General features: G+C 34.4%; 1 protein-coding gene across 1 annotated transcript in view; it reads left to right on the forward strand.

The window, feature by feature from the left end:
- The window catches only part of LOC139498060 (MAM and LDL-receptor class A domain-containing protein 2-like), a 257,555-nt gene that overhangs the window by 24,031 nt on the left and 219,994 nt on the right, over positions 1-13,530 (forward strand). Inside the window, exons 2-4 of the mRNA XM_071286361.1 lie at positions 4,321-4,684; positions 5,398-5,445; positions 7,102-7,220. Of these exons, the coding sequence (XP_071142462.1) occupies positions 4,321-4,684; positions 5,398-5,445; positions 7,102-7,220 (531 nt within the window). The remainder of the gene's footprint in view (positions 1-4,320; positions 4,685-5,397; positions 5,446-7,101; positions 7,221-13,530) is intronic.

The raw sequence follows: 13,530 nt of genomic DNA on the forward strand, positions 1-13,530 counted from the left end.
ATTTTGGTTTTAGCAATAAATGTTATTATTATTGGTACTTCTACTTTATAGTGTTGACGTTCTTGCGTTTTATTAGAAATGCGCTTCACGCAAACAATTTCATTAATAAAGAGGGACTGAATTTTCGGCCCTCTCTCGACAGCATTTGCGAGTATGGTCTTGAGAAACGATGCTAGTCCGTCGGATGGGGACGATAAATGGCTGACCCGTGTGAGAGAGAGCAATATCTCTTGCACGTTAAAGACACCCTTGTAGATTTCGAAAAAGAGTAGGCTAATGCCGCTTCAAGGGCAGCACTCGCACCCGCAAAGTGGAGAGGGATTTATATAAGTTGTAATAACTTGTTTCCCAATCCACAATAAATAAATATGTTTAAACTAAAGAGGTCTATTTTTTTCATTGACAACACATATTGATATATTCAAAAAGCTATGGCTATGACTTTTCGTTTGATTTATGATAATTTGATAATTTATGTAGAGCAAAAAAAAAACAAATCTGTCATCGACATTTATATTTGAAGATGTGATTTTTCAAAGTAGACTTTTTATGCCCCACCTACGATAGTAGAGGACCATTATATTTTCTGGTCTGTGTGTCCGTTCGTCCGTGCGTCCGTTCTTCCCGCTTCAGGTTAAAGTTTTTCGTCAAAGTAATTTTTGATGAAGTTGAAGTCCAATCAACTTGACACTTAGTACACATGTTCCCTATGATATGATCTTTCTAATTTTAATGACAAATTAAAGTATTGACCCCAATTTCACGGTCCACTGGACATGTAAAATAATAGTGCGAGTGGGGCATCCGTGTACTATGGACACATTCTTGTTACTAGATATATTTGTCACATTTAGTATTTTATAAATAAATGTACACACACATACACAAACACACAAAAAAACCCAGCAAATAACAAAAAGATCATGAAAACGTACAAAACGAGCATGGCTGTTGATAAAAACAATTTTGAGTCGAGCTTCACTGATTACTGAGTCGCTTGCAGGCGAAAGGCATCTGTGGCGTTCATTTTTTTTAAATCGTGGTATTTGTGATGAGTAAATGGATGTTTAGAGCTGGCAACTATGTTTTCATGTCAGGCCTATGAACATGTAAATAATGAAAAGTATGAACGAAACTGCATGTGTGACCTCTCGTTGGAAATACATATAAGACTTTTCTACTAATATAGTACATTCAGCAACCTTGTCTAGTATTTCTCGCAATGACACATACTTCAATTATTCCAAAGACCGAGCAGACATTTAGTTGTACAGAGTTTATCACCCTTACGTTATTCCATTGCTAGTTGAGTTTCGCATGACATATAGTTGGGTATTTTCGCGGGCTGTTAATTTTCGTTATTTTTGCGGTTTGAACAAACTCGCGAAAATAAATTCCGCCAATTTAAACGTGTACATGCAAAGGAATTGAAGTTTTGAATCCGCCAAAATAACAATCGCCAAAATATTTCTTATACCTTGTTCAATGAAATTCGCTAAATTTTACACCCGCAAAAGTAACCCGCTACCCGGTATCTCAATATATAATCTCAAAATGTTTTTTAAACAGGTCAAAACTACAAAAGAGTATTTGAATAAGTTAATTGGTGCAAATATAACCGAGCGTTTTCCGTGTTATAGTGATTCAAAGACGGAATACCAATACTTTAAACTTTATTAGCAAGGTCCGGACAGTACCAGACCTAAGACCTAAACTGACAACAAAATGACATACAAAAGCATATATAAAAAACAGTTACTATAGAAAAGGATTAGTGTCCAACGGATTAACTTGTCATGGTCAGAGTGATTTCCATCACGACAAACATATATTTAACAATAGAATTAATTAGACACAAAGAAATGTAAAAGGTTTGATAAAAGGATTAATAAATTGTCACTATAGCACTTAAAATATATTGTCTGAACTTGATTTATATCTAAGTCCTAATTGTCCAAATCTTCCTGGTTATATTCGCCACTACTCCACCTAAACTTGGTCTCCGAGTTTGTCGACTGAATTTTGTTATCGACGTGGGTATTCTCCTCCACGCCGATGATGTTGCTGCGAATTGCCACGCGAGCAAATTGCAAGGGTCGAACGCACACCTTGGTTTGAATGTTTTATGTCTAGATGTTGAATCTCGTGTCTATTTTTTACGTTCTCTTCCTTAAGTCTCTGAATTTCGACTTCCATATCCTTTAAATTGCGCTTGTACTGCATGTCAGAATTTTTGAACTCCATTGTTAAGCGTTGTCTGGTGTTGGTTAAATTACGGTTTTCCTCTTTCAAACGCATTATTTCTATTTCAAAATTTTGAGTTCCACTTGCATGTTCAGCTAACTCCAGCTCGATTGTTTGGATTAACCGAACATGTTTTAAACGTTCCAAATTTAAATTGTCCAAAGTGTTCCTTAACATCACGTTTTCTTGTATTACTGTATCTAATTTAGAATTTTCGCACTTCAGCGCAGCGATTTCTTTGATGAAGTTTCGGTTAGACTCTTTCAACTTGTTAATGTGTAGTTTCGCGGATTCGTCCTGTATGGAGCACGTAAAAGCGGAGAGTTCCTTGTCCTCAAGTCCTTGAAACGGACATTGAGACATTTGTTTTTTCTCGATAAACATTTTCATTCTGTCGCTGTCTCTTTGAATTTTAGATTTTGACTTTTTCTTCGGTTTTCGGATTTCACATGACTTAACGTGAAAATTGCACATACGAGCAAAATGTCCATGATATCTGCACTTGTAACAATAAGCGTTAACTGCATAACACTGATGGTAGGTGAAAACGTTCAATGTCTTACCGCAATATTTGCATAGAAAGTCCAAACAAGTATCTGTTTTTTTCATCGGAAACGGGTGTCCATTTCTGCAAGGCTGGTAATTCCAGGATCCTTCCATACTGCTGCTTCTGGAGGTATTTATTTTTACTAGTTTGGGGGAACTAGCTCAAGATCGTGCCGCGGGTACCTCAACCAATATATAACCGGGCGTTTTCCGTGTTATAGTGATTCAAAGACGGAATACCAATACTTTAAACTTTATTAGCAAGGTCCGGACAGTACCAGACCTAAGACCTAAACTGACAACAAAATGACATACAAAAGCATATATAAAAAACAGTTACTATAGAAAAGGATTAGTGCCCAACGGATTAACTTGTCATGGTCAGAGTGATTTCCATCACGACAAACATATATTTAACAATAGAATTAATTAGACACAAAGAAATGTAAAAGGTTTGATAAAAGGATTAATAAATTGTCACTATAGCACTTAAAATATATTGTCTGAACTTGATTTATATCTAAGTCCTAATTGTCCAAATCTTCCTGGTTATACAAACATTTACAATAGTTTTAAATTGACAATCTTGTTTTTTTTTTCTACACGAGATTTTCGCAAACAGGTTGTCATAATACTCACACACCGGCAAGTTGAAATAAGTATAACGTGAATTATCCATATAAATACGAATGAAATAATGTTAGAAAGGAGAAAATGTCATAATAGTAAAGGTTTAGCTCAACGAATTAGAAAATGAAAATTTTTGACATTATTCAGAGGATTGTCAGGAATATTTGTTCTGTCTTAGTGGCGGATCCATGGGGAGGAGGGTTCCGGGGGTTGGAATTCCCCTTTTTTTGGACGATCAATAAATTTGAATGGGGACATATAGTTGGACCCGCCCCCCCCCCCCCCCCTTTGTCCTGGGTTAAGACCCCCCCCCCCCCCCCTTTTTTTAAATGGCTGGATCTGCCCCTGTATCTGATATCAATGTTTATATATTTCGCCTTAGTTATATGGTTTAGGAAGAAATAACCCTGTTGTTGGGCTTTGGATTTATTTTTTAGGTATGTGCTATGGTCTTATCTTAAAAGATATTTTGCTACAAAATGTCTTATATAATTGGTGATAATTGGGGAGGGGTAACTATCTTTAAGGGTTTATACATCCTATAATATCTACTTTTTGTTCATAGGTTTTAATATTAGTTATGTCATTCAGTATGATATAAATTAATTTAAAAAGACGACAACAACAAAAAAATGCACGAATACGATATATGTATACCTTAAAACCGCCGGAAAGACACACACGTATCAATTAAAAAAAAACATACCTTTTAATCAAACATATCGTATACAGTTTGATTTATTTTTAGAATCAAAATCATTCTTGCTCAAAAGACAAATTGTATTTTGGCGCAAATGAAATGCAAATTGGCACAAATGCAAAGCACTCAAAGGAGGAAATTTCAAACAAGTCTACGTGAACAATCTTTTTTAGATCTCAGCGTATGATATATTTTTTCAGGAGCATCGACGAAACGGCAAAGACCAGTATCACCGTGATAACAATTCTTACGACAACCCAGGCTACCACAGGGAAGGCAATGATGGATATAGGCCAACTGATTATAGACAAAAAGACTATTTAAACCAAAATTTTAATGTTTGGGATCCTAAAACTTTCCCTCAACCACATCATGGATATCCAGCTAGTCAGTACTATTGGGAAAATCAGAGAGCAGGTTTCGATCAGCCTCTTCACGGAAGTATATCTTCAGATTCAACATCAGAAACGAAGTCTCGGAAAGCTATAGCAATTGCTATAGGAATAGGACTTTTAATAGTTGTCGGCGGTGCAATAGCTGTAGCTGTTTATTTTACTAGTCTTAGTAAGTTTAAACAATTTCTTGACTCTTAATTTGTATTATTTTGATTGATGTATTGTATTTCATTTACAAGCATTTTATTCGTCAAAAGAACTCTAACCGGTATCCGACTTTCAAACTATGATATTTTAAAATATGTTATAGTGTCATGCAATACAGTAAAATAGGAGCCAGTGTCTTGTCGGACAATGAATGACATACCTTATAAGGAAAATATATCTAGATTTGCCGTACAACCGAGTTCAACCCATGCACACTTTTCATTTCATTAAGTCAAGAATATGCTATTAAATCACTTAATACATGTTTTTACAAAAATAGTCGTTTGGCGTGTTTTTTTTTTATTGTTATAAATTGTGCAGATCACGATTATATTTGAAAATTGGGATATTTTTTATATATCTGAGAGATTCTTTTTTTGAATTTGTGATTCATTTTTGTTAAAAGCACTTTTATATTTTACAATGGTACGTTTAGACAAGTTTTAAGAATTAGGGACGGTTTGAACATCAGACAAACGATAATATTTCTGTTTCCAACATAATAGAAACGTTCGAATCTTCGAACTACAGATTGATTATAAAAAAAGAAGATGTGGTATGATTGTCATGCCAATGACTCAACTCTTCACAAGAGACCAAATGACACAGACATTAACAACTATAGGTCACCATACAGTTATCAGTTTTGATGTTTTTTTATTTCTCATTTTACAGCTGATGTTCAGAGAACGACTGTCTCGACAATACCAACAACGACACCTGGTAAGTAAACTGACTGGTTCCCTGTTTAATGATTTGCTGGTTTAGTGCGGTTGACTGAGATTAAACTATTTGATGATTGGTTAGTTGGTGTGAAATTGAGATAAGTAAATTTATTGTTTGATTGGTTGAGTGAGAAGTTAAGATAAGATATGTGTTTATTGATTGGTTAGTAAGCAGTTGAGATTGGTATATCTATTGATTGATTGATGAGAGAAAAATTAAGATAAGATATTTGTTTATTGATTGATTAGTAAGCAGTTGAGATTGGTATATCTATCGATTGATTGGTTGAGTGAGAAGTTAAGATAAGATATGTGTTTATTGATTGGTTAGTAAGCAGTTGAGATTGGTATATCTATTGATTGATTGGTTGAGTGAGAAGTTGAGGTAAGATATTTGTTTATTGATTGGTTAGTAAGCAGTTGAGATTGGTATATCTATTGATTGATTGGTTGAGTGAGAAGTTAAGATCAGATATTTGTTTATTAATTGGTTAGTAAACAGTTGAGATTGGTTAACCTATTGATTGATTGGTTGAGGGAGAAGTTAAGATCAGATATTTGTTTATTGATTGTTTAGTAAACAGTTGAGATTGATATATATATATATTGATTGATTGGTTGATTGAGAAGTTGAGATAAGATATGTGTTTATTGATTGATTAGTAAGCAGTTGAGATTGGAATATCTTTTGATTGATTGGTTGATGATGAGTTCAGTTAGATATATGGATTGATTGATTGGTTTATCGAGATGTGGAATTCAGATTAACATATATGATGTTTGATAAGGTGGTAAAGAGTTGATATTACGATATGTGTTGATTGATTAGTTAATGAAGAGTTGAGATTAACATGATAATAATTATAGATTGATTGGTGAGTAAGGAACTGAAATTTATATATCTTTTGATTGATTGGTTAGTGAGGTGTCAAGATTAAGATATGTATTTATTGATATCTTATTGACGAGATATGATTTACATATTTATAATTTTCTTGGTTGCTTCTACGGGCGTTGAGAGTAACCTATTGATTGATTGATTGACTGATTGGTTATTTTGGGAGTTGAGTTTAACACAGTTATTGATTGTTGATGCTAGTTATGAAAAATATATGTTTCCTCTTTGATTTTTCACTCTGTTCGTGAATTATAAGTATACCTACTTATAATATGAAACGAAAGTAATACCATGACAACTGATGTGCATTAACGGATAAAGTGGACTAAGGGAACTGTTGGTTTACAAAGTGACACACAATGTCCGGCCGTTGGTTGATCAAAGACATCCTCACATGTACCCTTTCCTCCAAAGAATTCGCCTGTAACCTTTAGAGATATAAGCTTTAAAATTTATTGTCTAGGATGTTATTGGTTCGTCTTTCTTTTTTTTGTTAAAAAAAACCAACAACCGCAGTGGTAGATCAGATTTTTTATAACTTGAGGACTACTGAGGCATAAGAGGGGGCACGCTCCAGTTCGCAGTGATACCCTATTTAATCACCCATTTTTTTCCACAAAAGGGGGCAGGGTCCCCATGTCCCCTCTAAATCGGCCTCTGCATTGTGTTATCTCCTGAATCGTTACCGTTTATGAAAGAAAAATCCGGTAAAGTGTATTATTTGGTCTGTAAATTATCTGCTTCTTTTTTCAACAGTTCCACCTCAGGAGCTGAAGTTTCAAGGAAACATAACAATTGATAAGAACTGGAATGACGATTTGAAAAACTCTTCTTCGCCTATATACAAACAGAAAGCAGCAAATGTTTCAAATATGGTAAGTATATGATCAACTTTATTAATTAATAAAAAATTCCATGTATATTTTGTAAGTCTCTGGCATCTACCATATTTATTCTTTTAGTTTTTATTGGAGTGCTCGCTGAACATGGGATCCTACTTTTGATCGTCTATATTGGCACATATGTATGTTCATATTATGGTAGTTATGACCCACAGGCACTTGTTTCTATCCATAGGAAGGTTGACTATCCATATTTCCCATATTTATGGATAGTCAACCTTCCCATGGATAGAAATAAACTCATCATAGATACCAGGATTAAAATTTTATATTTACGCCAGACGTGCGTTTCGTCTACAAAAGACTGATCAAGACTTATCAGTGACGCTCGAATAAAAAAATGTTTATAATGCCAAATAAAGTGCGAAGTTGAGGAGCATTGGATACCAAAAATTCTTAATGTTTTGCCAAATACAGCTAAGGTAATCTATCCCTGAGGTAGAAAAGCCTTAGTATTTAAAAAATGCAATGTTTTGTTAACAGTTAATTTATTATAATTATGAACATAGCAATGACAACTCAAGTCAATGCAGAAGTGCTGACTACTGGGCTGGTGATACCCTCGGGGAAATAAATCTCCACCAGCAGTGGTATCGATCCAGTGGTTGTAAATAAACTCAACATACATGTAGATACCAGGATTAAAATTTTATATTTACGCCAGAAATAAGTACATGGTCGTACATGTTATTTTGACCTGTTACCCGCAACTACTGAAAGATAGGCTCATTACTCCAGTTGATCTGAAAGATACATTGTATCTCACAAACCTGAATTTTTGTGTTTAAAAAAAGATAAAAAAATTATTGAGAACCAAAACATAATTTTTTACTATACAAATCCTTGAATATACCAATCCTCTTGTCGTCAAATCTTGAGCCACACAGTTCTGTTCTGTTCTGTTCTGTTCTGTTTTTGTAGTATTCCTCCACTATCTTGGAGAACCATTGGTAATCAGGCCTCGACAATAACGCTTGTCCGATTGTCCGGTACCAGAGGGAAAAAAGGTCGGACAAGTAAAAGCTTTATCAAGCTTGTCCGTCGGGACAAGTACATTATTATTCTGCAGAAAATAAATTTAATGATGAACAAAGTAATTGAAAACAAAAACAAGAAAACAAATATTAATTTGACAAGTTTCCTTTTCTGTTTATTCAAATGCAAAGTTTTTTTCTTCTACATGTTTACTTGGAATCGATAATCTTTAACTGGTTCTTTGTCAGGTAATTTTTAACAGTTGAAAGGTATACTATTAAATCAAATAAATAACATTAACACAATAAACAACAATTGAAAATGTTTTTTCAGATTGCAGTATAAAGACAATAATAGTGCATTGACTTGACATATCAACGATATAAGGATGAGGCTTAGAAACGGGGAAATGCGAGGCTGTGTTAATGTTATTTATTTGATTTAAATATTGGGAAAAATCCCCCTTTAAAAAGGCCTCATTTCACACAGACAGAGAAATATAAAACACGATGAAATGTACATCATTACCGCAATCAATGATGAACGAATTCGTTGCAGACTAAAATATCAACAATAAACATAAAACATAATGATTTATAGGTTGCAAACAAAAAAATATTAATAAGTGAAATATGTTTTCCAAAAAATTGCAAAAAAAAACAAGTTTGAGCCGTTAAACGCATCGTTGTTTACATTGGAAACAAGAACAGGTTGAAGAGGTCGTATGAATAATTAAATATAATTTCGACAATTTCTATTTAAATATTCATGAGGAAAAGTGATATCAGGTCAGTGACTGTATATGGCATGGAAATATACAGTCAACGCATTTTGACTGCTCAAATAGAACGAGTGCAGTATAAGGTAACTTTACAGGACAGTTCGTCACCTCGAAAGATTCAGCTTCAAGTTTAATAGACAGTTTTGGCACCGTAGGAGACTATTTAGTAGACATGATTGATAGACAGTTTGACAAGGCAAGAGACATTTCGGGACCAAGACAAAACAGTACCTCATTTTGCTACCTTATTCTGTTCCTTATAATAAATACCATACCGGTATTTTTTTTATTAACCATGAAATTCACAAAATCATATTTGATCATCAGTAGAAAAAAACAATACTTCCAATATGGTGACCTGTAGTTGTTAATTTCTGTGTCATTTGGTCTCTTGCAGAGAGTTGTCTCATTGGTAATCAGACCTTATGATGGCCTATCTTCCTCTTTTTATTGATTGCATTTGAAAAAAACAGGATACAAACCCAATGAGTGTACATTCATATTGGCCTATCAGATGGTGTCTCATGTTTAGAGTCTGATGAGACTGGCATTGATGAAAACTAGAACCTAATTCCTGTGACATGACTATATATCTAGTTTCGCAGTTGTACTTGACTCATATTTTTGAAAAGTATTTCAAAAGAAATAAATCAAATTCTGTTATATCGTTTAAATTCGTTTTGCTCCTTTAATCAACTAAAAATGTAAAAAGGTTGTTTTTAATAGATTTTTTTTTGGACAAGTAGCAATTTCATTCGGACAAGTAAATTTTGGTATGTACTTGTCCTACAGGACAAGTTGAAAAAAAAGTTATTGTAGAGGCCTGGTAATACAACTTAATACGTCCACTACTGTTCTTCAATTATGGACTGAAACACCATCTAATCGTCTTGGGAGATTCTTATTAATAAAATAAAATATAGATCCTTAGTAGAATTAAAATTATTATTTAATTCCTCTAATGAGATCAATAATCCTCCGTCACTCTCACGGTAACCCTATGAATACTCTCACTCTACAGTAAAATATAAATGTTCCTGTCACCCTGTGACACTAAGTTGCATGTCTGCTCTCACTATATATTTTGTAATTAAATAATGAATGTTCCTGTCACCCTGTGACACTATATTGCACTTCTGCTACGACCACAGTTATGTAAAGTCTTAATCCTATCACTTCTCTCAATGCGTAATGCAAATCACAGGCCTCTGCTCACGGCCTCAAATTCTTCTTGTCGAGATCAATGGAGATGGAGGAATTACTTGATATCCTGTACAGTAAGGAATCAAAGACAACAACTAATCCAGCTGTTCAAAAATTGCATCAGTGAGTTTCACATCTCTTACTACCTCAGTGTTTTTTTCACGTAGTATTTTCAAGAATAGACTTCTTATACTGTCAAGAGCGACACATTGAATTAGGAAATGTTTCCTATCCTCAGCACCATTATGACATAATAAACAGGTTGAGTCTACTTCATACTTATTAAATTTTTGTTTATGAATTTGAAGTAAATAAGTGTCTAACATAAGTCTGCATTTGATACCTGCCCTCTGGATTGAGAAATGTTCAAATTTTGCACTTTTCCATACAAGATGTGGATTATCAAAGGTTAATTGTTCAAAGTTTATATATTGTAGAGATGATTTTTCACGGGCTTCCGAATGTATTTTATTAGTCCAATATGTTTTTACAGCTTTAGATACTAAGTTTTTCCATGAGAATTTTCCTGGTGGTTCTTGTAGAAGTACTGATGAAGAAGGAAGATTATATTTCTCCAATAACTGTTGCACATAAATAAACCAGCTTTTTTAGTCTCTGTCCTTGATAGCTAACTGTCTCTGTGCCAGTTTAAACACCACTGTATTTGAACTTCTTATAATATTTCCGAATAAAGTTAAAGTTCTTTTATCGATTTCTGCTTCTATTGGCATCTGACCAGACAGAAGATAAGTTGCTGAATCAGCTGTTCTTTCTGGTAGATGCCGAATACGTTTTACAAGTTGTTTGAAATTAGATGACAGAGCTTTTATATCACTAACCATTAATCTAACTACTTCAAGTCCATGTATGCGTCTTGGAATTATAAATATACGGATAATATGGATGAATACAGTGGGGTTTAACCCGTTCAGACCGGCGTGGAGGCCAGCTTCCATAAGTGCATATGTTGCTTTTCTTGCAGCACTGATCCTTGCGTTGCTAACATTCTTTGTGCCAAACTTTGATGAATTATTTCTTTTAATACCTAGATGCACAGCAGATTGTGACGTTGGAATCTCTTCTGAGTTCATGGTGAAATTCCTAGGTTGTTTGTCGTTAAATTGAACCACAGATGATTTTGTTTTACTTATACAGTAATGTTCTTTATTTGCATAATCCCCTTGTATGTCAAGCATTGCTTGAAGATCCTCTGAGTTGTTTGACACCAGACATACATCATCTGCTACTGTTGGTGTGCCACAATAAATTGGTCCAATATAAGTTCCTAGATTTTGAGTCTCTATATGGTCCAACATTGGGTTAATAAAAAGTTTATATGCTGCAGGGGAGGTAACTCCACCTTGTCGTACCCCTTGATGTTCAGAGAATACCTTTAATAGTTCACTTTCCCATTTGATTTGAGATGTTAAATCTTTATACCATTCCTTGAACATCAGCCATGAGTCACTTTCAATACCACTTTGATGTAGCTTTCGTAGTAGTGAGCTGTGCCAAACTAAGTCAAATGCCTTCTGGGCATCAAGAAAGGCAACATATAATGGCCTGTGCCCGCATGTCCTACGCCTCTGCAATTAGTTCATTAAGTATACAGAGCTGTATTTAGTCCAGATATACCCCTAGTGAAACCCCTTTGTAGTGGGCTCTGTGCATTTTTGAGTGTTTCATCTTTCTTTTCTAAATATAAGTTTTCTAGTATTTTATTTAGAATACTGGTTAAAGTTATTTTCCTATAAAAGTTTGGGTCATCTAGTGGTTTCCCTTTACGCTTATATACTGGCGTTGCTACCAAGTTTGAGTAGATCTGGTATTGAACATACATATCAAGATCCATATAAATCAAAAATAACAAAAGAGCATTATAGTATCAACAGGTCGAATTAACAAGAAAATACGATTTGAGAGTACTCGCAGTTACTGACAGCTAGTTAAAAGCCAAAACCAATTAATAATAAAAAATCATGCATCAGAGACTAAAATCGACTAAAATGTTCACTTGTCAAGTTTGCACAATCGGCTACTTTACCGCTCTTTAAAGTGTTAATAACCTTTTCATATAAAAAAGAAGATGTGCTATGATTGCCAATTAATGAGACAACTATCCACAAAAGACCAAAATGACACAGACATTAACAACTATATTGATTTTGTTATCAGTAAATTAAAAACTAACTAAATATTACTAGTATTTTATATACATATATATATTCATGGATCTACAATCTGTCGATACCTGTAACTTGGCATTGCACAAGGTTATGTTTTTCTTTGGCTGTTTATGACGTCTTTACGCTAAATCCATTGGTTGTTGGATGTGTACGGATTGATTGTTTAGTCTTAGATGCATGATTTTTTATTAGTTGTTAGTGGCTTTGAACTAGCTGTCAGATAACTGCGAGTACTCTCAGATCTGTTCATTGCGTCTTTTTGTGTCTGGCTGTATAAGTACATGTACCGGGCCACGTCTATAAAAACTTGTATTTTTGTCCATCTGATGAGTTAAGCCTTTTTCAACTGATTTTTATAGTTCGTTCTTATGTTGTACTGTTATACCACTGTCCCAGGTTAGGGGGAGGGTTGGGATCCCGCTAACATGTTTAACCCCGCCACATTATTTATGTATGTGCCTGTCCCAAGTCAGGAGCCTGTAATTCAGTGGTTGTCGTTTGTTTATGTGTTACATATTTGTTTTTCGTTCATATTTTTACATAAATAAGGCCGTTAGTTTTCTCGTTTGAATTGTTTTACATTGTCTTATCGGTGCCTATTATAGCTGACTATGCGGTATGGGCTTTGCTCATTGTTGAAGGCCGTACGGTGACCTATAGTTGTTAATGTCTGTGTCATTTTGGTCTTTTTTGGATAGTTGTCTCATTGGCAATCATACCACATCTTTTTTTTATATAGGTCACCGTACGTCCTTTTTTACTATTTTGCAGATTTGAAATATATGCATCTTCAAACAAAAGACAGTCTAACTCTACTTGGTTGTTATATAGAACATCTTCGTAGTTAGAGCTTGAAGGTGTTGCTAGTTCCTCAAAGTACTCAGTTGTGTTGTTTTTTCCATACCGGTTCTTCGTTGATCATTTACTAACTTAAAGAAGAGTGTTTGGTCACCTTCCCTAGCTGTCATTACGTTTTCAAACTTTTATTTTCTGGCTACCGCTTCTAGATGCCTTAGAGTTGACCTAAGTTTGCGTTTTCCATTCTTCATGTTTCTAAAGTGAATGTTCTCCTGATCTCAGGCTTGGACGACCACTGAGCCATCTTCCACTTCCAAAAATGGTGTTTATTTTCACAACA

The sequence above is a fragment of the Mytilus edulis genome, chromosome 12 (assembly GCF_963676685.1).
Source record: "Mytilus edulis chromosome 12, xbMytEdul2.2, whole genome shotgun sequence".
Taxonomy (NCBI): Eukaryota; Metazoa; Mollusca; class Bivalvia; order Mytilida; family Mytilidae; genus Mytilus; species Mytilus edulis.